This window comes from Lucilia sericata, unplaced genomic scaffold (genome assembly GCF_015586225.1).
Source record: "Lucilia sericata isolate MDLA Ls3-8-SP2 unplaced genomic scaffold, ASM1558622v1 Contig000679F_arrow, whole genome shotgun sequence".
Classification (NCBI taxonomy): Eukaryota; Metazoa; Arthropoda; class Insecta; order Diptera; family Calliphoridae; genus Lucilia; species Lucilia sericata.
Window position 1 is genome coordinate 119,255 of NW_023994683.1, and position 25,272 is coordinate 144,526.

Genomic DNA, 25,272 nt, shown 5'->3' on the forward strand with positions numbered 1-25,272 from the left:
TATTAATGAGTCGATCCCGATCCGAATGTAACCAAATTTGAATGCTAAACGTTATTATTACTTACTTTACAAATAATCTTCAAGTGATCGCTAGCATTCCATTTCATTTGATTTTATAAAATCCATAAAATTCTTACTAAATCAGGAAGCGAAACCCACAATCTCCTTTAGAATTCATTCGAGACTTCAATATTAAGTGTAAGATTTTCAATTGACACTTTCGAAAAGTCGAATAACGATCTAGATTTCCGCGAAACTGATCGCCATGGAGCAGATGTATCACTACCAATCCAGTTGTCACTTTCGTTAAATCTAACGACGATATAGATTTCCACGACATTGATTCCCATGGTCTAGACGTATCACTATCAAGATACATGCATTAAGAATTCACACCGTTGATTCTCCTCCTAATCCCATTCCAATTTCAATTCACATTCACTAATACAGGAGTCTATCCAATTGACTGCATTCTAAGGATCTAACGATGAATTAGATTTAGACGATCGTCCGACTTCTTTGATAGCGTGATCGTTCTGTGATCGCCCTAATCTTGTGCAAATATCTAAACTTTATCAAACGACATTCACTAGTTAACGAAGCTTTCAACATGACACCTTTCTAAGGATCTAACGATGAACTAGGTTGAATCGATCACCTACTAATCTTTCTATAATAGCGCTGAAAATTCGAGTCATTCTCTTCAGGCATCAAGAGGATGTCTAAACTTCCAAGATAGCGTCGAAAATTATCCCCTTTACTGGCAGTAAACATCTTCCGTGATTCCAATGCTTTCTTCCTTCACTTCCCCTGTATTTCGTTTTATAGGAGCTGAAGAGTGGAGTCATTCTCTTCAGGTATAAAGAGGAAGTCTAAACTTCCAAAACAGCGTCGAAAATTATTCCCTTTACTGGCATTAAACATCTTCCGTGAATCCAGAGCTTTCTCTTTTCATTTCCCCAATAAATCTGCTAAACTCTTTTTTGACATTTTTTCTTCATTCCACACGATCGCGCAAAATCCTAAACTTTCTTGAAGCTAAAGGTCTCTCGTTCTAAAACCATTTTTTAAACTAATCTCAAAACAAAAATCAAACTTTGGAAATAATAAATTATCCTTTCATATTAGAGAAAACCTTCACTGATTTAAGATTTCTTAAATCAAACATATTATTAATTCAGCATTAAAAAGTACAGTCATCTCATCACAATGATACATTTTTCTATGTAAAAATCCTACTTTTCATCACAGTGTTGCAGCTCGTACATTTTACTCTGGGATCATTTTTAAAAAACACACACAAAAAATCTCACAAAAATGCAACTCATTTTGTGTGGATCGTGTAAAGCAATTTAACTAGAGAACGTTTCAAAGCAAAGTACAGTCAACATACAAAAAATGAGCTACTGTTTTGATTTCAAAGCCACTAAGAAGATAGAAAAGAAGATTCTAGAAATGGAAATGTTAGAAAGACAAGTGTATTATCTCTTAATATTTTTTAAAATATTTTAGAAAAAAAATCTGGAATTTTGTAAATTTGGAAATAAAAATTCAGTTTTGTTTAAATTTTAAATTTGTTTTGTATTATTATAATTTTGTTTTTATCTTAATGCTACTTAAACTATTAACAATATAAAGCTTTTCAATTATTTTTCTTTTGAATTACAAACAATTACAATTATTTAAAACTTATATAAACTTAAATATAATAAAACATAACCTATCATTATAAAGCTGATCTATCACAGGAGTAACCCATAAAGAGTTGTAGTTAGGAAGACGATGGTTGCATCGATTAAAGCTGAAGTTACAATTAACTAACTGAAATTTTGTAGTTAAGAAGAAGTCTTTGAAGAATTACCAAGGACGCCACATGGTTTGGGCGGCAGCGGGTGAAGCTACTGATTGACGATCTTCGGAATCACTGCAATAACCAGAAGAAGCAGGACTTAAAGGTGCTTTACTGCTGCTAACTGATGAATTGGAGCTGGGTAATTGTGTATTAATTTGAGGCACTTGTTGTGTATGCAAAAGACGATTGAACTCTGAGCCCAAATGTGTCATAACAGCTTTACCCATATTGACGCTCATACCAGGAGTACCAGCCATAACACGTGATACTTCATTGACAGCATTCATATAGCCATTACGAAAGGAATCCATGGGTGCAACAGCAATTTTTGAAATGGGTTGTATGGGTTTTTTGCATTCCACTTTCATAAATTCCAAAGCAGATTCCAGCATCTCAGCTTTGTCCATGCGTAAAATGGCATCGTTGCCTTGAAATTCAGCAATCAATTCTTTAAGAGTATCTAAGCACTTGTTCATGCGTGCACGACGTTGACGTTCCAACATGGGTTTTTTCACTTTCAAATAGTGTTGAGTTTTTGAAACGAATTCTGTTTGAGGAGCCATTTTTTGTTGTGTGTAAGTAAAAAAAAATTACTTGAGATGTTGTTATGAGGAATGAAGAAATGAGAATGATGCTGAACTGCTGAGAGTCGGAGGCTTTTATACCTCTGCAGCTCACAGTCTCCGGGAGAGAAAAAGCAGGTTTTAAGGATAAGATTTTTTTATCTTTCTTTATTGTACCAAAGGAAACTCAAAGTGTGGGAACGAAATTTTGTTCGTTTTCTAGTTTGTATTGTTAAGGAACGCAGGTAGTTTTAAAACAATCTGTGTTAAATGCTAGAGAAATGTCTTAAAAGAAAATTGTTATCCTTTTGTTCAATAATAAATTACTAACTATTATTCAATCCTATGGGAAAATTTTCGAAATGAATTTTAGTTTAACGAACAAGAAAGGATGTCTAAGAAAATTGGCCGTTACTTTTGTATAAAAGGAAATTATGTATTAAGGTTTGTAATCAGAAAATTTTCTTAACAAAAATCCTGTCATAACACAAATTCATTGACTATGTATAGTTATTTCTGAGCCAGCATTTTGTGGCATCATATGAATATGAATATCTGTCTGTCTGTCTTCTGGCCTCTCCTCTCATATTAGTGTATGTCAGTTTAGATTACCATTAACAGATTGCAGTGGAGTTGTACTTACAGTTGTTGTTTTTGTTGATATCGTATCTTATGGTCGTATGGTATGATAGCCATACAACATACTTAAGTTTCTGTCTGTCTGTCTATCTTTCCTTTAGTTGGTTGGTTTTCAAAATCGTGAGAACCAATTTTGTCGTGCGTTTCCCACGCGATGAGAACACCTGCCTTTATTTTTTTTCTTGCTTATACTTCATTCCTGCTGCAACTCTTATTAGAGCTTCATAAAAATAAATATTCGTACGAATATGTGGCTTATTGATGGTGATGATGGTGGTGGTTAGTTTTGATGCTTTTTTTCTGTTGCCTCTACTTTGTGTGCATTCAGACACGAGCTTAACCTAAAGTTGTTGTATGGCGTGTGCATAATAAACTACTACATTACGCGTATTCTTAAGATACTTTTTCTCTCTCTCTCTTTCTTCACACAATTCTAAAGTTTTTTTTTTCTCTGCCACTAACCCAGCTCTTTAAGCAACTTATACAAAAAGACTCATTTATACACACAAGTAAATTGTATAATAAAACTTGATGTCTGGAATATTAATTCAAGAAACTTCGGTGTTATGAGTACGAGTACTTTAAACGAAAAGAAAGAAATGTAAACTTTATAATAAAGTTATGTCTGGCTAAAAGGAATATGTTTAAACGACGTGTACAAGTCTTCCTTTAACATATGAAAGAAATCAAATAAGAATCATACGAGTACTCAATGTATGCACAGCACGCTTGTTGCCTTAAGTCAGACACTCTCTCATTCATTTACTCAGTTGCTAATGCTCACGTTCTCTTGTACAATATATAACATAATAAGCATGCACCATGCACACTCTCATTTATAGGTATAGGGGTTGCTATGGAAAATCCAATCAACTTGGCCTGCTATATAAACCGGCTGCACAACTAACCTGCATTCATTCTCACTACAAACATCATCTAGTAAACATCTAGTAAAAAAACTAAACTCACAAAAAAATGGCACCTCAAATGGAATACGTCTCAAAAACCCAACACTACTTGAAAGTTAAGAAACCCATGTTGGAACGTCAACGTCGGGCACGCATGAACAAGTGTTTGGATCAACTTAAAGAATTGGTAGCTGAATTTCAAGGCAACGATGCCATCTTACGCATGGATAAAGCTGAGATGCTCGAATGTGCTTTAACTTTTATCAAAAAAGAAGTTAAGAAACCAATAGTACCCGCTGTCATACCTATGGATTCATTCCGTCATGGTTATATGAATGCCGTTAATGAAGTATCACGTGTTATGGCCGCCACTCCTGGCATGAATGTACAATTAGGCAAATCTGTTATGATTCACTTGGGTGGTGAATACAATCGTCTGTTGCAAACTTCAATTGAACAACAGCAGCAACAACAAGATTTATCCTGCTCTGCTCCCATGAGTCCTGCTTCTTCGGGTTATCACAGTGATGAATGCGATGAAGATAGTTCCATGTCTTCACCAGTCATTGCTCCAGCTGCTGCTCCTGTATGGCGTCCTTGGTAGTTTGTTTTTTTACTACTTCAGGTTTAGCCTCAAGCTTTAATTGAAATCAACTCAACTGCGATATTTTCAAAACTGTGATAACCAATTTAGTTTTAAGTTGAAAAAATTATGAACTGATAGTTTAAACAAAAGCTTTAATAGATTTTAAGAAAACATAAAAACAAAATATATTTAATTTAAAAAACAAAAATTTGTTCAGTCTTTTTATTTCAATTTCTTAATTTTCAGATAAATATTTTCAAGAAACTGTTTAGAATATTGAGTTGTAAGACGATTCAACCTAACAGCCCTAGTTAGACAATTACTTATTAAATCTCAATGAATTGATTTGAGCTACTTAGAACCACGTAAAGCTACACTACAGATTTCCTAGGAACAAAGAGGACAGCCGTCTACTCTATTCCATCTTAAATCGTCAAATTCACATTTCTAGAATGCCCATAAAAGAAGCAAACCTTTCTGACATTCGAAGAAAAGTTAGAAATTATCAAACATTGAAAACATTAAAATTCGACTTAAGATATTTGATAGGTGTAGACGTACCTACCACCTATCAAATATTTGATGAAAAACCACTATATTTGTTTATATTTTTCCATCTTACATTTAAAAGGGATCAAAATGTCGATTTTTTGATAGATGTGAACGCACTTTCATATAATTGAACTTGGGATATTGTTAAACTTTTAATGTATTTTAGAAATTTTCAAAGGAGACAAGAACCCGAACCAATTACCTTGAAGAAGATCGAATTATAAGGTAATGAAGGTCTGCTGAGAGTTAGGACTAAGAGAAAGTGGAAGGTTTAACACCCGAGACTCAAATTGACGTATATTTTTTTAATTAAAAGACTTGTGGTTTAGCTTCTGAAATGATTTTCAAATAAAAGTATAATCGATGCCTTTATATAGGGAATATGGCAACGTTTAAATTTCATATTTCCTCGATCACATAAATCGGCCGAAGAACCAGCAATTATGCTTTCAATATTGACCTAAAGATCTAATAACGTTTTAAGCTTCTTCGCTAAGATTTGATGTAATTCCTAAGCAAAAAGTCTAAAGAGGTTAAATCAAATCTCTATACATCCGCCCCTCCATATTTTACGCCCTCGAAAACCAAATGATTGTGAAGATTCTTAAAAAAAATATCAAAAACAATGGGTTTGGAGTAAAGGTAATAAAACCCGTTGAGCAAGTTCGTATTAAACGTTAGCGACTTTATTGATAAACAAGACCAAAGAAACTACCAATTACAGAAAACATTACTCACAATTGGTCCCATAGTTCAACTGTTTCAAGCTAATGCTACGAAGTCTAGAGAAACGTGTTAAATTTTAGAAAAAAATTGCTATTTATAGTTCTTTGACAATCTAAACAGTTTCTTTTAAAAATCTTTATCTGAAAAACAAGAAATTGAAATAAAAATACAAAAATAAATTATGTTTTTTAAAGTAACTATATTTAGTTTTTTTTTCTTAAAATCTATTAAAGCTTTTGTTTAATCTATCAGTTCATTATTTGTTTTAAACTTAAAACTAAATTGGTTATCACAGTTTTTTGAAAATATCGCAGTTGAGTTGATTTCAGTTAAAGCTTAAGGCATTTTAGTTTCAACCTTAAGTAGTAAAAAAGCAAACTACCAAGGACGCCATACAGCAGCTGGAGCAACGACTGGTGAAGACATGGAACTATCTTCATCGCATTCATCACTGTGATAACCCGAAGAAGCAGGACTCATGGGAGCAGAGCAGGATAAATCTTGTTGTTCAGTTGAGTTTTGCAACAGACGATTGTATTCGCCACCCAAGTGAATCATGACAGATTTGCCCAATTGCACATTCATGCCAGGAGTGGCGGCCATAACGCGTGATACTTCATTGACGGCATTCATATAACCATGACGGAATGAATCCATAGGTATGACTGCAGGAACTTTTGGTTTCTTAACTTCTTTTTTGATAAAAGTCAAAGCACATTCCAGCATCTCAGCTTTATCCATGCGCAAGATGGCATCATTGCCTTGAAATTCAGCTACCAATTCTTTAAGTTGATCCAAACACTTGTTCATACGTGCCCGACGTTGACGTTCCAACATGGGTTTCTTAACTTTCAAGTAGTGTTGGGTTTTTGAGACATATTCCATTTGAGGTGCCATTTTTTTGTGTGTGTTTATTTTTTGAATTTTTTGTTATATGTTTACTAGATGGTGTTTCTAGTGAGAATGAATGCAGGTTAGTTGTGCAGCCGGTTTATATAGCCGGCCAAGTTGACAGGATTTTTCAAAACAACCCCTATACCTATAAATGAGAGTGTGCTCGGTGTATGCTTGGCATGTTGTCATATCGACAGTTGAAGTGCCAAAAATGCACTTTTTTTAACAAAATATTTTAAAACTTTATAAATATTGTTAAATTTTTTATTCAAAATTACAATTTTAGCAGTTTAATATTTCCAGTGCCACTGATATTAAGTTTGTGTTCAAGAGAACGTGAGCGTTAGCCGAAGAGTAACCGAACAAGAGAGTGTCTGACTTTAGGCTTTAAGTGTGCTATGCATTCATCGAGTACTCATATGATTCTTATTTGATTACTTAAGTATATTAAAAGAAGTTTCGTACACGTCTTTGAAAAAATATTCCCTTTACTTAGACATTTCCTTGTTATAAAGCTTAATTTGTTGGTTAAATATATAGGAACAAAGGATCCCCTAAGGCATATGATCAAGATAAATTGGATCATTACAAACTATTTCTAAGGAAATGATTACTCAAAGCACTTGCCCTGAGCGAGGTCGTATAGCCAGTTAGCGAAGCTCTACTGAGAAATAGGAATAATAGTAAATTAACAGTAAAATTAACTATAGATTCTTGATCATTGTAATGTTTAATTGCAAATGTAAAACTTTTAATCACAGGAACACTACTTACACATATACAATTTTATCCAGTTGTTCTAAAGTTTGTCAATTACAAACAAAAACCCCAAAAAGGTAAAGAAGTCACAATGTCTTATTCAAAGTATTTCCGGAAAGTAAATTGTCATACAATTGATTGACGAACAGAAATGTTTTGGAGAAACTATCCTACAGAACGATATCTGACACTACTTTGCTTCACTAGTAAAAGGAGGTCGAATAGTGAAGCACTGGAAGGCGGAACAAAGATATTTGAAGACATTGATCACTTGGTGTTACATTGAAGTTCTTAGTCAAGACTTTTAAGTTTAATAATGTGTATTCAAAGTATTTACAAGAATACATTCCTTCTCCAACCCGGTAAGAATGTAACGATACCTATCGAGTCGAAAGTTTTTTGTGGAGTATAGAAGGAGTTTGTCAAATACAAACACAAACTTCTTTAGTAATAAAAAGGTGTTCCATTAAAATTTAACTGATATCTGATCCATTTACCCATTTATTTAAATGTTCAATGTCAAAAGTCTTCGCAATAATATCCTAAATCCCTTTAATGACAAACTCTGAAGTTTTAAAGTTTGGGATTCTTATTTCCAAAAAGAAATCATTGCAACCTTAATACACCACTAACGGTAATATCAAAGCAATAACACTGCAGCATAAAATGGTTATTCTTCATTGATCCCATCTAAGCATTAAACATCACCTTACTAGATAATTGACACCATCCCCCTGAACTCAAAGTTTCTAATATCGATAAAAATCAATTTAAAAACAATCAGCAATTTGTAAAACTTGATACAACATTTTAATTTAAAATAATTACTCAAGAAAACACAACCTCAACCACGTGGCCTAGCAATAGCTAAAAATTTAATTAAATATTTTTTGAATATGAACAAATTTGAACGATGGGTTGCCAAACGTGTGAGCGCGCCTCATACCATTTGAAGTTCACCCAAAAAAAAAAAAAAAAAACAAAAGAGAAAAGTGTGGCCCACACGTGACTGCATTAAAGTTTTAAGCAACGCGACGTATGAGTATTAAAATACGCAGCAAACCATAGTCCACAGAAGAGCCAAGCACCTGATACCGCCACAGCAATCAATACAAAATTCATTCATGACTGGCCAACAACCTCATCTCTGCCTCACTTACTCACTAGCTTTGTATTTAAAATTTGTTTCTTAATTAATTACACATATTTGCAACAACTATTATAAAAATTATGTTTAAAAACACAACCACAGCGCATAACAAACAGAAGCAGCAACGTAACAACATCATACGACTGTTTCAATATAATGTATATTTCTTACTCTGCCCTGATCTACTGCGAACAAGAACTGTGAACATCTGTCACCTCCACTTAAAGACCGTGGGATAAAAATATTCTCAACAAATTTACGTTACGATACAGCGATTATTATTATTACCATGGGAACTGCAACTGCTCATCAGTGGAAAGAAAGACAAAAATTAAACATTTGTATTGTGTATGTGTTTATTCTGTACGCTCGAGTGTGCGACCGAACGAACGAACGACAGACGTCGACATAGACTCGATGTGTTTTGTTTAAATAGCAGCAGGGTGTGGCAAGCAAGTAATAGGAGTAAAATTAAAGTAAACATAATGAAGTAGATAAAAACTATATAAAATAAGGAGTGAGTTAACTCAAATTAGTGAATGGCAAGGGTATCAGGTAGTATGTATGTTTCGAACGTCAAAGTATTTTGATCCTAAAAGGAATTTAGGTTCCTTTCAGAATCCTTTCAGTTTTCGTCAAAGCGGTTCTTTAGTTCCAATATTGGGAATTCGTATTTCTTCAAAACGATAAAGGACTATCATGATTGACGAACAGAAATGTTTTGGAGAAACTACCTTACGATATCCGGCATTATTTTGCTTCACTTGTCAAAGGAGATCGAATTGTGAACCACTTGAAGGCTGAACAAAGATGTTCGGAGACATTGAAGTTCTTAGTCAAGACTCTTTCTAAACTCCAATATTATATGGTCAAAGTATTTAACCATATCTCCAACAACTTTTGATAGTTCGGAAAGTTTAACTAATATCAGTCTATTTAACCTTTAGTCGATGGATATCTTTAGATATATTTTGCGAACCCCAGGGAGGCGAAACTAATTTATTTGAAGACATCGATCATTGTTCATGCTCAAGACTCTCTCTTATTTCCAATATTGCAAAGTCGAGGACTTTAACAACAATATAATAAGGTCGTATCCATACATTTCCTTACAATACGAGCGTATGATGAACTACAGGGTTTTTGGGAAAGTAATAAATACAAGGAACTATATACGCATTACTTTAGTTGGATTGTCAAACGTGATTGATTTGCGGATCCCAGGAAGGCGGAAGAAATTGTAAACAAAACAAAGTCTGTGGCTGATATCTGGCACTTTTCAGAGGTTTGAATAAATCTCTCGTTTGCAGTATATAACTGAAAACTTAAGCTTATGCCATTACGACTGAACGGGACATTAATCTTTCTTTCCTTTTTTAAACTCTCGAGATTCCGAATAAACTTGCAAAGAATCCATACATCGTCAAACCTTAGAGACACTTAAACAAGGACAATTAAACAATGAAGTTAGATTATCAAGCGAGATTTCTGGGCAAAATCTATGGCGGACATATAGCACTTTTCAGAGTTTTGATTAAATCTCTCGTTTACAGTATATAACCGAAAACTTAAGCTTATGCCATCTACTATTCGGGAACATTGATGATACGTTCCTTTTTAAAAATTCTCGAGATTTCGCGTTAACTTGCAACCTTCCAAAAATCTTATCAAATTTTCTTCCTTCGCCCAAACTATTCACTATCAAACATCCCTACACTACTTCATTCGATCGCTGTCCTTAAATATTGTTCATGAGATACGATACGATTATAATGATGAGAAAGAAAAACCTAAGGGCTAAACACAGTAAACAATTGCCTTGCCAAAAATAGGGGTGAGGAGCGTGTATGTGTCTCTGGCATTGTGTAAGAACGTGTGTTCGAACGATGATTGCTTGATGGTTTTTTGTTTGCGTCTAAAATATTTCGTTGAAGTACATTGCAAAAAAATAACCATCAAAATACAATCATTAACTTAAAAACAAGTGCATGTTCATTAAAAACAAGCACGTGTAATACAACGAGAACGGCGGCCACAGCGACAAGTGCCCGCAATAATTGAAATAATTTTGTCAAAAGGATTTTGCACTACTACGCAAGCGCAATAATATACACACTACAAGACAACCGTTATAAAAACCGCAACCCATCAAGGATAAACCACAGTTCAAGATAAACTTTTCAATTGAAAACACCTTAAAAAAATAACTAACAAAAATGTTTGCTGCTAAAATGGAGAAAATATCGACAGAAAAAGAAAATCTGCAATGCTGTTTAGTTAAGTTCAAATTTGCTGTGTGCAAAATCTTTAAGCAAATATTAAACAAGGATAGTAAACTAACGGAAAACAACAATAACATCACAGCAAATAATTTTCCTGATAATGAAAATAACAAATGTTCCTGTGACAATGAAATCGAGCAAAACCAGGCCAACGAACGTCTCTTAAAAGCTTCACAGCAAAAACATCAGCAACACCAGCCATATGTTCTGACCATAGAGACTGCAGTTGGCTCATTTTACTGGGACTGGGAATGTGGCATGCAACGTGATAGCTTTGCTGATTTTAACTTTAATACACATTGAATGAGGGCAATCTTCTACCTAGTACCAAGTACTCTGCTTGCCAACAAGACAAGTGTAAGTGTGTATTGAAGGTTCATTGAAGAAAAAGAGTTTATGAGAAATAAAAACATCAACCAAGAACAAGAACTCTAACCACAAGGACCCTTTTGTTTTTGCTGTTGCCTGAAATAAAAAACAATTTGAAACGTAAACACTCAACGTTCAACGTTGTAAATGAATGAAAATGTGTGAATGAAAATGAATTTTTAGCGTAAAAGTATGCAACAACAGGTTTTTTAACCAAAACAACCCATTCACCCGGCTCTTCAGCGTACATAGTGTGCTGTGGTCATTCATAAATATGCGGCATTGAAGGCTGTAATGTGCCCAAGAAACGAGAATGGAGGTAGAACTTAAAATAATATTGCTAATGGAAGATTCTACACAAATTACACGGGAAACATTAAGGAAAAATTTTAAGAATTTAAAAATGTCTTTAAAAAGAGTCAAGTAGAAAATTATAAGACATTGGAGACTTTAATTTAACGTAAATGCAGATTTTGAACTAATTAAAATGGTTTAAAGTGAATATTATAAACACTTCGCGAAACTAATCAGAATATGAGGGCAATTTTGGTTAACATCTTCACAACAATCTGGAAACGTGATCCCTATTTCTTATATTAAAACTTGCATTAGCTATGTAGGTTCTAAAATCTGGCAATTTCTAAATACAATTTCCTCTTTAAATCTATTGGAAATTGATAAGCCGAATCCCATACTTCCAATCTTTACTAATTTAGCGTTAGCGGTATCAGGAATGAACTTTGCTCTAGGAGTGAAGTTTCTGCTATTTAAGTCACCTAATTTGCGAATATATAGTTAAATCAACCAAAGGTCAAGAAATTCATACTATAAACTTCATTATGCGAAACCTTACTATCAGAGAAAGATTGTGAAACTTAAACGGATCTATTGGAATGTTATATTTATTACTTAGATAATAAGAAAACTAAAATTATATAAATTAAAAATATTACCTTTAATGTTGTTATAACTTTGAGCAAAAAAAGCCACTAACCTGAAAATAATCAAAAAAAAAATAATAATAATTTAATTAAAGTTAATAATTATACTAAATTACGTTTAAAATTTAGAATCTAAGTTTATTACAAATAAAAAACATATAAAATCAATCAAAATTGTTTAACTTTTTATTGAAATTGATAGAATTCCTAAAGTTTCTTTTTATTTAGAGTTTTAGCTCTAGGAAAACCAAGACCCGGATTCAGTTAGTAAAAGAATCACAGAGTTAACTATGTATGTTCACCAGCCCCCTCAGGTTAATACCGATAATGTATAAAAACTGTCGGACTCATAAGGTTGCATTAGTTTTTGCCTTTACTATTGTTTACATTTCCCTCAGCTTAAGATTCGGAAATAGTAATCCGTTATATTTTCCATATGATTCAATTAAGATTATGTCAAGGTACTTGGAAGCCCCAAGAAATCACGACTGCTGACAAACCTGTTGTATTTCTCTTTCTCCAACTGTTACGTACAGTCCAGTATCCAGTGGTTATAACAGACTGACTGTAATAACTAAAGTTCATTTTCCAATTCGTTCAGTGTCACAGGTTCTGTGGAAAAAAATCTCTAATAACACATCACTATTCCTTAACTTTTAACAGTGCCTTCACCGCATACCAAGTCTACTTTTGCCAGTAGAGGTTCGTTGATGCTCTTCAGGATTTTATGACATCTACTGATCATCTTCACTCTAAAATATATTGAAAACTTCTCCAGTAAACTTCATATCACAATACTGATCACTTTGGATACCACTGGATTTCGAGTTTTATTTCGATATTGACATGATTGTTGACATACATAACTGGACATGGAATGTTCAGGAATATTCGGTCTGAGATTCGTATAGACTTTAGCATAAAACCTTACATCCATGGACTCTGGGGTGCCACAGGATACTGAGTTGTATTGACATGGTTGTTGACATAACTAGACATGGAATAACACTATGATAATTTCAACTTACCAACCACAACATAGAATTTAATCGTGAAAATTAAATGGAATCCATTCATTATCTTTTTTATAGCAAGAAGAAGCAGGAATATTTGGTTCGAGATTTTTATAGACTTTATCATAAAACCTTACGTTAATAGACTTAATGGCAAAGATTTCCTAGATTTATCATCCCTAAATGTTTCTGCTCAAAAACAGTAGCTTCCTCAACTTAATCTCCTTAGATAATTTAACTCATATTTATTTAAATTTCCATTCGATATAGACCATATCATCATAATTATTGTCCAATTCTTATAAAATCATATCTTGTCTTTGTTAATTTCCATTGTTTTTCAGTGTGTGTGTATGTGTCTGTCTCTCTAATCAAGTGTTAAACAATCAACTCTTCGCCCTATTAAATTAAGCCAATGTTGTGTTTATGATGTTCTTGCAACACGAGCGAATCACACACCAACCGTGTATATAAAACCCAACAAGAAAACTCGACAAAAACAAAAGCCAAATAAAAACAACAGAAACTACAACAACAGCAACATAATATAAACAAAAACATTCACAACAACCTAAAATGACACCAACAGCTGCAACCAAGAAAATTTTCTCACACTCCGAACTCTCAATGAAAAAAGAAGACGTAGTAGAGTTGTTAATCAAGTCGTCGTTTAAACCATACATTTGTCAGTCAGTCCGTCAAATAGTCAGTTGTTGTGTCTAGTGTAACTGTCAAACCTAAAGTCAGACTTGAGTTTGTAATGCTCAACAGAAGCAAAATTCAACGTTCAATATATTTTTTTTTTTTTTTTGTTGAAGAAAGGGCAGGTGGTAGTTATTAGTATTTTTCTTAATGTTGTTGTTGTTTTTGTTGTTAAAACTAAACTTTGTTTCAGTTGTGTTTTTAATCTTCTCACTCACTATTTGACACTGAGTGTGCCATCAGTGTTACAGTGGTCAAGGATAGAAGATAAGTTCTTATTTTTTTTTTTCAGATTTATATAGCATGTAACTAGGGGCATGTATATGAAGTCTGATTTGTAAAGAAATGAATCGAGATTTTGGATCCAGTTAGAAATATTAGGATTCTAATAACTTCTGTGGCAACCTTATAAATGAGATCACTTGTAATTATTGAAAATTTCTTCATTCCTTTAAATTAAACTCCGCAAATTTCTTTGTTTCTGTAACACTTCGTTAAGCAACCGAAATTTCCTCATCAAGAACGACATATAGTTAAATTTCACTTCTTTATAAAAAAAATTATAACAGTCTAAGTTCTGAACTGATCTATTTATTAGCAATTTACAGAATAACCTTGAAAACCACAAACATTTCGTTAGACCTTCAACTATAACTTTGCAAATTTCCTCAGTTTAGTAACACTTCCTTAAGCAACCTAAATTTCCTCATCAGCAACATGTGTCAAATTAAACTTCCTCATACTTATAATTCTTGCAGTTTAGGTTTTGAACTGATCATGTGATTTACAATTCACAGATAAGCCTTCAAAACCACAAATATGTCTTCATTCCTTTAAACTTAACTCCGCAAATTTCTACACTTCCTTAAGCAACAGAAATTTCCTCATCAAGTTCACAACATATGTATGTATAAAATATTACTTCCTCATACCCATAATTCTGGCGGTCTTTGTTTTGAACTGATCTAGTTTTTCACAATTCACAGAATAACCTTCAAAACTACCAAAATTTCTTCAAACCTTCAAACTTAACCCCGTAAATTTCCTCAACACTTCCTTAAGCAACTGAAATTTCCACATCAAGTTCACAACATATGTGTTAAATTTTACTTAAACTACAGAAATCCCTGCCCTCACTTGTGTAAGAACTTGTCATGTTTTTACCCACTGTACACATTGTGTATATTGGTTGGTTGCACTATCAGTAACACAAAAAGGATACGACGATCCTAAAAGAAGAATGTGCTTCATTGCATATTAAAAACAACCCCATATGTACGAGATAAATAAAAATTGGAAATTGTGGGAAACTAACTGGCAAAGTGTTTCCCACGATTTGAAATTTTTATAATTTGCTACCTGTCTACCAACAACACAACCACCACCATCATCACCAGTACAATTAACATTCAAGAAAAAAACCAAGCATGAACTATAGTCAACTTGTAACGTACTTTTTCAACCCCTAAAATTTTATTCAAACAACAAGAACTCGGATCCCTCAGTCTCTTTAAACAAAGTGTGCTCTCTACTGAGGTACATGCAGCTCTCTTATGCCAAAGAGAGCGTGCGTTGAGCACGAGTAAAATTTTTATGTCCTGGGACACGTGTGGGTATATAAACGTGTCACACTCTGTGATGCAACATCATTCACTGTTCATACGTCTTAGTATCAACATCAGTACAACAAACGCTTTAAATTTTTATATTTTAAATAATTTTAACAAGAAAACTTAACTTAAAAATGGCAACCAAATACGAAATGTCCAAAACTTATCAATACCGTAAAGTCATGAAACCTCTATTGGAACGTAAACGTCGTGCTCGCATCAACAAGTGCCTCGATGATTTGAAAGACTTGATGGCTGAATGTTTCCAAAGCAATGGCGAAAACAATGTTAAATTCGAAAAGGCTGATATCTTGGAAGTAACCGTACAACACTTGCGCAAATTGAAGCAACAAAAAGAGCAAATCGCCCACAACAATGTAGCTGCTCAACAAAGTTTCCGTTCTGGTTATATACAAGCCGCCAATGAAGTATCACGCTGCATGGCCAGTTTACCCAAAGTGGATGTACAATTCGGTACTAAACTCATGACTCATTTGGGTTTACGTCTTAGCCAATTGGAAGCTCCCCAAGAAATCCCAACTGCTGTCAATACTCCTTTAAGCGTAACCTGCTCCACTCCTCATTCTTCAACTGCCATGTACAGTCCAGTATCCAGTGGTTATGCCAGCGATAGTGATTACTCACGTTCATCTCCTGCTCTATCACAACCACAGGGTCTCTTGCAACCAGCCTCCAACAACAATAGCACACCGGTCTGGCGTCCTTGGTAAATTGTGGTCACATTAACACAATTATCCATCATTGTAAAAACAAACAAACAAATACCAGTAGTGCACTTGAGTTCTTCCATTACATTAACGATCTCGTTTAGTAAATAAGATTTTTTTATATTATTATTAATTTAATTTTTGTTAAACTATTGATAGGATTTTTATTGTTTTTTTTTTTTTTGTATGTAATAGCTTTACATAATCCAACTGTGATAGGGTAGCGATCTTATTTTTATATTACTTGTAATTATTCCACTCAATTCAAAATGATTAACTATATACAATTATACTTGTGTAAAGAAAAAATTATACAAAATAATATAACTCATTTTATATATAAAAACAAACACATAAATGGTCTTTATTACTTTTTTGAAATACTAAGCAATTGCATGGGACAGGAAATAAGAACTAGTTCTCAGTTCTTTTCAAAAGCTGTAATTATCACAATTATGCCAAAGGATAATAATAATGATGGCATATAATTACAATCTCATCAAAATAAATTGTACTCGTTTTTAAAGACGAAAGATGAAAATCTATATTTAATTGGTATTGGTAAATTGTGGTTTTATGGGATGCAAAGAGTTGCCAGGGATTTTTGTTTTAAGGGAAAAAACGGATGTTGTTAAAGGTTTTACAGTGATTTTTCTAATTGGATTAAAAGTTACAAATAATAAGAAATATTCCACAAAAAAAGTTCCTCCTTTGAAAACAATTCTATAACGGAAGACAATCATTAACAATTGAATGATGCATTCTAATCTCTAGTATCGATTCTTCAATTCATAATAGTAATCGTTGACCTTTTTCGATAAAAAGTTAACAATTGCAGTTCTTCTATTACATTCGACTCGATAAATTTAGATTTTTCGTCTGAATTACTTCTGAAGGTACGAACTTTTTGAGTAACTTTTGTTGACAATTACAGTCTGCAATGATTTCGATGCTTTTTGATAAAAATATGCAACGAATTCGTACCGTCCTTGGACGTAACTGTTTCGAAAAAGGATATTCATATTTTCCTGTCTATGGTATCGAACACGATCGAAATTGAAACTCATATGATCCACTAATACTATGATTTCGATGCTTTTTGATAAAAATATGCAACGAATTCGTAATTAACGAATCGTTCTTGGACGTAACTGTTTCGAAAAAGGATATTCCTATTTTCCTGTCTATGGTATCGAACACGATCGAAATTGAAACTCATATGATCCACTAATACTACTTAAAGAATATCCAAAAAGCTCGGAATTTGTATTTCCCATTAAGCTTCTTACGGCATACTTACTAAGCATTGTACGATTGGACGAAAGTCAGATCGTTTGGTCTAATTAAATAAAAGTTATTGCAAATATTATTTAGAATAAACAAAATCGCTGCAACATCTTCTATGTGGCTGCCTTGCTCTACAAGAGCGCAGACTAAGATTTATTGGTACAAGCCTATATTGATTCAATGATACGTCACGAACAATTCTAATCAAATTTGTTAAAATCTAGTGGTTTTCTTAGGTCGTTAAATCGCGAAATTCCCAAATAATCTAACCTAATAGTGATTTGTGTATGAACACTTCAATGACTTATTTTTCGTGTCACTTCAAATGTTCAGGATAACTGACTCAGTAAACCATAAGTTAGGTTTGAATTTACGCAAAAAAATAAAACATTTTTTTGCCAAATTTCTATTTGGTCCAGGAAGTGTATAATTGAAAACGGTTTTCCATCTGAATATCTCTAATGAATCCCAAAATGAAAAACAATATCTTAAACCAATTAATGAAGAACCTAACTAAAGGCCACTTAAACCAATTAATTCGCATTTCCCATTGAAGCATAAAATGCAAAATTAATAAATGATAAATTCGTTTTTTTACATTACACCAACGATATGCATATATCATTCGAATCCATATCGAAGTCAGGGCGATCATTTGTTGACTTTGATGAGTTATTTAAGAGTCCCAAAAGTATCTTTATTTATATAACAGTTGGAATAAATCTTCAAAATCACAAAAAAGAAGAGGATTTAGGAAAGTAAAATAAGTAAATCAAGGCTTTTTAAGATACTTCTTCTACATGCGATCACGCTAACGCAGGAATATGATCAGCTAAACATTATTTTCAATATCAAAATTTTGTAAATTCATTCCAGAAACACATTTTTTCTTTAAAGATATTGGTTTGTTTGAAATGTACATATATAACGGCAAATGCATATTAAAAATTCACCAAAAACATCTGTATTAAACTTTTTGATAAAACAGTGAGAATCATTAAAGCAAGTACAATTAAATCAATGATTTTATCGAAAAAAATCAATGATTTTAAACGAAAAGAAATGATATAAAGCATTAAAAAGGGCTCGACCAAATATTTCCCTACAGAAACGAAGACTGTGTTCTTTCAAAGTTCACAAAAATTTTATTAAAGAAGCAACCGTAATTTTTGATTCTGGGCATAGATTTATAATTTTAATATGATTTCTATATCAAATAAAATGGATTGAGTCGTATGATTCACTCTCCTGTTGTAACCACATATCGTAAAAAGTTCATAGGGATGAGATTTTCCCCAAAATACCCCCAAATGAGCTTGTCCCCATTCTCTTCAAAAAAAGAAAAATCAGTCGATGGGCCCCATCAAGGTAAATTCAAGCATGAGTTTAAAATCGTTAAAATGAGACAGGTATTCGTGAGCACCGTTAGCTGTATACTTTCTTCGACGAACTTATCCAGTAATTCGATTGAGTCGTATGTTTGACTCTCCTGTTGTAACCACATATCGTCAAAGTTCATAGGGTTGAGCTGATCCCTAAAATACACCGATGTCATGGCCATTTTCATCAGGCGATGGGGCCGTGCAAGGTAAATTCGAGCATGGCCCTCAAGGTAGTTGTGATAGAAGGCAAAAATTTTATAATTTACAAACAATTCTAAAGCGGCACAGACTGAAGTTTTAAACTGTGAAAGAATTGAGAAGCCAACTTCACTTCTATTTGATAACTGTCAAAAAGACAATGCATCTTATCTACTGAAATCCTTTTAGTTTCCAATATTAATAAAATTATCTTTGATTAGGTTATAGGGTGATCGAGTCGATTTTTCAACCGGTTTTAAAACCGGTTTTTTCTGCTTTACCAGTGTCGGTTTTTTCTAAATGTTGATTTTTGGAATATCGAATAACCCGGTTTTTTCACTTTTTAAAAACCGGTTTCGAATACTTTTATTTGCTTTGTAATCAAAGATTATTTAAATGAAAGTTTGAAGTAAATAATACAGCCCGTTTAAATTTTAAAAATATTCGAGTCCAGGAACTAGGATATATTTTTCTAAAGCACCTTTGGTTAAACTTTTTTGATTTTCCTAATTAATTAAAAAATTTTATTTGTAAAATTGATAACTGTTTAATAAAATTTTATTAATCTTAAGATTATATTCCAATTACAATAATTAATTTACCGCTGAAATATTATGGAAGTGTTGGAATGCCTATGAAAATTTCCTAAAAGGGCTTTAGAATAAGCTAGGATTACATAGTACCTTATGTTTAACAGAAGTGTCCACTTTTTTTCCTATTTTTTTTTTTTTTATATTAAAGAAATAATGTAAATCAGACGACTAGATCTAAAGTTATAATCTGTTAAACTGTTAAAAATCATTTCGGGCCATGTTTTATTAATCACATTTAAACATAAACATTAATTTTTTCAAATTAACATATATTTTTTTATTTATTATGAAAAACCGGTTAACCGGTTTTTTCTGAATTTGAAAAATATCAACCGGTTTTTTGGAAATGTCAACTATTCGAACTATTCGAAAACCGGTTTTTGGAAAATTTCGAATAATCGATCACCCTATTAGGTTAAGAAATCAAATCAAAGAGAGATCAACAACGACCTTTTCCAACATTTTCAAATAAACTCCAAAAATATCCGAACTTTAAGATCAATCATATAACAATGTATATTAATTAATTACATCTTACAACACCCAACAATTGATCTTTCACCCCTCGTTCGGCCCAAGTTTCAGCAACAAGTTTACCACATTATTAAAGACATAAATCGATAAATTGCTTTTGAATCAATACTTCATAAACAATTTTAAATGTTGGGCATACAAACAGTACCCCTCGACCTAAATCGTACATCAACGTAGTCAAATGTACTAGAATTTTAAATGGAAATTACTTCAGACACACTTAACACACGAGATTAACAAACAATTTACAGGCAATAAGAAGCCAACAAGCACGACCCATTAAAATGCAACATCAACAACAGCAGCAGCAGCAAAAACAACAACAACAAAACACACGAATGTAAAACAACTGCAATAACTAAACGAAAAAAGGACAATAAGGAATAATAATTAAATAAATTTTTTCTCACGGTTCAGGACTACATGTATAAAAACGAAGGGAAGATAAAAACAATAAAAAAAACTATAGTAAAAACCAAACAATCAATGAATGACTGACTGTTTGGTATGAATGGATGGATGAATGGTTGGTTGTTGTTTAGTTGGTTGCTTTAAAATCCTTGGCATACAATAACAACAGCAGCAGCAACAAGCAATTCAACGCAAATATACAAAAAAACAATCAAGGTAAAATATACACACAAAGACAGACAGACACTTAATACACTTCTTAGCAAAGTGGTCAGAGGGGACTAACTATGGACAATCTGATTAACTAAACCAAACCAACATAACATACTAATACAGAACAACAACAACTACTACAATAAGAAGCAACAAGAAGAAATTTGATGATTCTGAACAGAATGATATCATGATCTTATTTATTCTACTTTTACTTCTACTACTTACTCTGGCAAAAAAAATGTACGAAATAGTGACAGCTGCAAAGTAATCCTTACAACAACAACAAAGACAACACCAAAAGGAACAAACCAAGGAATGAACGAACGCATGTGTTTGTCGTTTCAAATTGTCGAACAACAGAAAAACACCGTGTGAGAAACTTAGTTTCAGTAATGTTCCCACGGCCACGAGCCATAAGTTTTTTCATACAAAAAAACAACAAAAAACATCTTATAGTTAAATGTATTAAGGATGATGATTGCAGCTGCAGCTGCTTCATATACACACACACACAATGGATGGATGACTCAAAAAGGAAATACTCTTTTACAAAACACACAATACAGCAACAACAATGGGAGCAATATGAGGGTAAAAGTACAGCAAGAGAGAGCAAAAAATAGTACTTATAGGGAGGATATAAGTACATTCATACTTTGAATTTAAGTACTTTTTACTCTAATTTAAAGGGTTTGTTTCGTAAAAAGTACCTTTTTCTAAAAGTACTTCTAGTTTATTACGGATAAACAAAACAATAAATCTAGTTTGAATTTTTCTTAAAAATTTTACAAAAAATACTTTGTTTTAAGTACTAAATTTGCTACAAAAAGGCACTAATTTTTTTTAGTAAAACAAACTTAAAACACTTTGTATGCAAAGTACTCATAGCATAATCTCTAATTAATGCTAAATTTCATATTTTTATTTACACAAAAGTACTTTTTTCATAATAACTATGAAATAGTACTATTTTCAAACAAAGTAGCAATTTACATCCCTTACACATACCTCGTTCGGTACTAAACAATAACAGGGTAAACGAAAGTCTCTATATTTCCTTAAAGAGAACAACCCCTGTCTCGCCTAACAGGCGACAGAGTATAAAAGGGCTTTGAGAAATTGAGTAGGACATCATTCACTAAGCAACCATACAAGAGTAAACATCTCTTTATTTTAATTTTCTACAAGTTTAACTCAAGGAATTTAAAAACAAACAAAACAATAACATGTCCAACATGGAATACGCAACAAAAACTGAAATCTACCAAAAAATCAAGAAACCTTTATTGGAACGTCAACGTCGTGCTCGCATCAACAAGTGTTTGGATGGCCTTAAGCAATTAAAGGTCGATTTGAATGGCAATAGTAAAATTTTACGCATGGATAAGGCTGAGATGTTGGAAACCACCATTGTCTACCTGAGACAACATGTTAAACAACAAAAAATGCAAACTCAACAAATTCCCATGGATTCATTCCGCAACGGTTATATGAATGCTGTTAATGAAGTGTCACGTGTTTTGGCTTCCACTCCTGGTATGACTGTTGAAATGGGTAAATCTGTTATGACACATTTGGGTCGTTCCTACAATAGATTGCAACAAGAACATGAACAAAGAGAACAACAGCAGCCCTTAACTATTGACTGTCCTTTAAGTCCCGCTTCGTCTGGTTATCACAGTGATGATAGTGATTCACCCGCAATATCCCCAGCAGCTATTCCTGCACCTGTATGGAGACCTTGGTAATCAAATTAAAAAAAAAACCAACTGCTTAAGAATTTTCTCAACTGAAAATCCTTTCTCAATTACTGTGATCTTCATCATCAAGAAATAACAAACAAAAACCTCAACTGTGATAAACTCAAACTGTGATACAAACAAAAAACCCCTAGAATTAAATATACAAAACAAAACATACAAAATAAATAATAATTATAATACAAAAACAAAATCTTTGGTATTTCCTTTCTTTTATATAAATATTATTTTTCTTAAACATTTACAGTTATTAGTATTGACTACAATTAACTAATTATAATCTGGTTAACATTGTTGTGCTAGAATTAGTCAGATGATAAGGCCTGTTGCATGGCAAGGCAATAGGAAATGTCTTACATTAGTTTAATAAAGTTTTATATGAAATCCAAAAATAACACTTCAATAGAAAAACTACATAAACAATCTATTTGTTTGTCTATAGATTATAGATAAGGATCAATTAGGAAAAAGGAAAATCTGCCATCACTTTCTGCCACAATTTCTATACAAAATTTATTTTTAAATTAAGTAACGACACATTTAAGAAAATAGTGAAAGTCTATGATCATCCAAGTTATATGTATTAATTATATACATATGTACCTTGTGATCACTCTTATGGATTATCAATATTGATTTGTATTTGAAAAATCTAAATTCAGTTGCATAATTCACTGAAAATTCGATATTTATATAAAAAATCTTAAATCGGCTACAGATCATTAAATATCGTATCAATTTAAAAAATAGTGAAAATCTGTGATCACTTATATTTCCCTTTAAAAATCGATTTTTATATAAATACACTAAAATTGGCTGTACATCCTTAAATAACGGTTCAATGGTGAAAATATTTAAAATCTGTGATCACTTATATTTCACATTAAAAATAAATTTTTATATAGAAAACCTAAAATCGGTCATATAATCTTAAACCTTAATTAAAAGAATATCGTATTTCCCCCAATAATCAGCCATACATTCTTAAATAACGCACCAATTGAAAAATAGTTAAAATCTGTGAACACTAATGCGTATGTTGTATATAAAATCGATTTTTATATGTAAAATCGGCAAAAAATCCTCAAATGACGTTCAAATTTAGAAAATATCAAATAACAACATTTACCTTTTATTCATACGAAGTCTGTCCTGACAAAATTGGAATGCATTGATGCTGCGTTATCAGTATCGTATTTATTTCTTCTTTAAACACCAACAAACACCACACACTTCATATTATAAGGTTCAATTTAATTCATTTATTTCCATAAAGTCATTTCATATTATAGGGAGGCACTTGGAATATTTTATGGTCAGCAAGCCACTGTTGTTGTTGCTATTACTGTTGGTCGGAATCTATTTACATGCAACCACTTGTACCTTGTCATCATTTTCAACATACAAACACTTTATATTATAGAGAGACACTAAATACTATTAACACTATTTTGGAGCACTAAATTATTGTCCTAACACACTTTTTTCTTATTAGCAATACAGTTTTGGGCCTGTTAATAGGCTAAAAAGCTAATAAGAATTTTGTTATAATTTGTTAACATGGTAGAAAACATCTGTATTTATATTTTGTATTATATTTCATATTTAGCATAACACATGCTTTACATCTATTTAATTTATAATACAACATATTAAGTTTAACCAGGATTTTTTTAATTTTTACACAAAAGTTGAGAATTTTACACGAAAGAACTTTTTTAGGCGCGCAAAGAAAAAGAAACATAAAAGAGATGCCACACATAACTTTCATATGGGTAAAGTAACGTAAAGGTTGCCACGTGAAGTATTTAAAAGTTATTGTTAGCGATGAGTTATGAAATTGAAAAAAAAAAAAATTATATAATTTCTGGTTTTTATAAAATTTCATTAAAATTAGAGCTTTTTTCCAATTTCTTATTAAATTTTTAATAAAAGAAATTATGTATAATCATTTTCTACCACATTTGCTTTTCAATATTGTGATTCTGTATTTTTATTTAAAAATCATGAAAAAGTAACAAATTATCGAAATTCTGTTAATACATTTTGATTAGGCAACCCTTCTACTACAACAAATGACAACCATGTATAGGGGATTCTCTTTTTGTCATTTTCTCATAGAAAAAAAAACAAAAAAGAAAAGAATTATAATTGGAAAACTAGAGTTAATTTTTTATTTCCTGACTAAAAACAATATTTTAGAATTTTTCACTCAATTTCTTCTACAAATGAACTAAATAATTATCTTATGAAATTAATTTTAGCAAATATAATTTTGGTTCTTATACGTAATATATAAAAAAAATGTTCGGCAATTACCTTATAAGTATACGAATGCAGCCGGCTTATTGCAATACATTGTTGTCGTCGTTGTTTTTGGTGATCCAATCGGAAACAGCAAGCAAACACTTGTACATACAAATGTACATTTATTATTTTCCACAAATTAACAAAAAATATTTTACACACTTAAAATTTTAGAAACAATAGATATGTTTAACACTTTTTGCACTAAATTAACAATATAAACATTAATTTTGATTGTCCTAACTCACATTATTCTAATTAGCAATAAAGTTATTGTGCTTTCAATGGCCAAAATCCAATTAGAATTTTG

The 25,272-nt window shown here is 32.2% G+C and overlaps 6 protein-coding genes across 6 annotated transcripts; 4 read left to right on the forward strand and 2 right to left on the reverse strand.

Moving 5' to 3' along the window:
• Nucleotides 1-1,727: 1,727 nt before the first annotated feature.
• Nucleotides 1,728-2,415, reverse strand: LOC119607243 (enhancer of split m5 protein). The gene has a single exon (XM_037961091.1). It carries the CDS (start codon nt 2,413-2,415, stop codon nt 1,858-1,860), a length of 558 nt encoding a protein of 185 aa, XP_037817019.1. The 3' UTR covers nt 1,728-1,857.
• Nucleotides 2,416-3,989: 1,574 nt separating this feature from the next.
• Nucleotides 3,990-4,666, forward strand: LOC119607242 (enhancer of split m5 protein-like). Its single transcript, XM_037961090.1, has one exon. It carries the CDS (start codon nt 4,030-4,032, stop codon nt 4,564-4,566), a length of 537 nt encoding a protein of 178 aa, XP_037817018.1. The 5' UTR covers nt 3,990-4,029; the 3' UTR covers nt 4,567-4,666.
• A 1,485-nt stretch (nt 4,667-6,151) lies between these two features.
• On the reverse strand, nt 6,152-6,723 carry LOC119607246 (enhancer of split m5 protein-like). The gene has a single exon (XM_037961094.1). The coding sequence runs from the start codon at nt 6,721-6,723 to the stop codon at nt 6,205-6,207; it is 519 nt and encodes a 172-aa protein (XP_037817022.1). The 3' UTR covers nt 6,152-6,204.
• A 4,085-nt stretch (nt 6,724-10,808) lies between these two features.
• Nucleotides 10,809-11,929, forward strand: LOC119607251. The gene has a single exon (XM_037961100.1). The coding sequence runs from the start codon at nt 10,846-10,848 to the stop codon at nt 11,212-11,214; it is 369 nt and encodes a 122-aa protein (XP_037817028.1). The 5' UTR covers nt 10,809-10,845; the 3' UTR covers nt 11,215-11,929.
• A 3,745-nt stretch (nt 11,930-15,674) lies between these two features.
• LOC119607247 (enhancer of split m7 protein) lies at nt 15,675-16,348 on the forward strand. Its single transcript, XM_037961095.1, has one exon. The coding sequence runs from the start codon at nt 15,681-15,683 to the stop codon at nt 16,275-16,277; it is 597 nt and encodes a 198-aa protein (XP_037817023.1). The 5' UTR covers nt 15,675-15,680; the 3' UTR covers nt 16,278-16,348.
• A 5,746-nt stretch (nt 16,349-22,094) lies between these two features.
• LOC119607239 (enhancer of split m8 protein-like) lies at nt 22,095-22,790 on the forward strand. Its single transcript, XM_037961084.1, has one exon. It carries the CDS (start codon nt 22,122-22,124, stop codon nt 22,641-22,643), a length of 522 nt encoding a protein of 173 aa, XP_037817012.1. The 5' UTR covers nt 22,095-22,121; the 3' UTR covers nt 22,644-22,790.
• Nucleotides 22,791-25,272: the final 2,482 nt, after the last annotated feature.

Bases quoted from the DNA above. Each gene is read 5' to 3' on its own strand.
- LOC119607243 (XM_037961091.1), bottom strand. From the start codon at position 2,415: ATGGCTCCTCAAACAGAATTCGTTTCAAAAACTCAACACTATTTGAAA.
- LOC119607242 (XM_037961090.1), top strand. From the start codon at position 4,030: ATGGCACCTCAAATGGAATACGTCTCAAAAACCCAACACTACTTGAAA.
- LOC119607246 (XM_037961094.1), bottom strand. From the start codon at position 6,723: ATGGCACCTCAAATGGAATATGTCTCAAAAACCCAACACTACTTGAAA.
- LOC119607251 (XM_037961100.1), top strand. From the start codon at position 10,846: ATGTTTGCTGCTAAAATGGAGAAAATATCGACAGAAAAAGAAAATCTG.
- LOC119607247 (XM_037961095.1), top strand. From the start codon at position 15,681: ATGGCAACCAAATACGAAATGTCCAAAACTTATCAATACCGTAAAGTC.
- LOC119607239 (XM_037961084.1), top strand. From the start codon at position 22,122: ATGTCCAACATGGAATACGCAACAAAAACTGAAATCTACCAAAAAATC.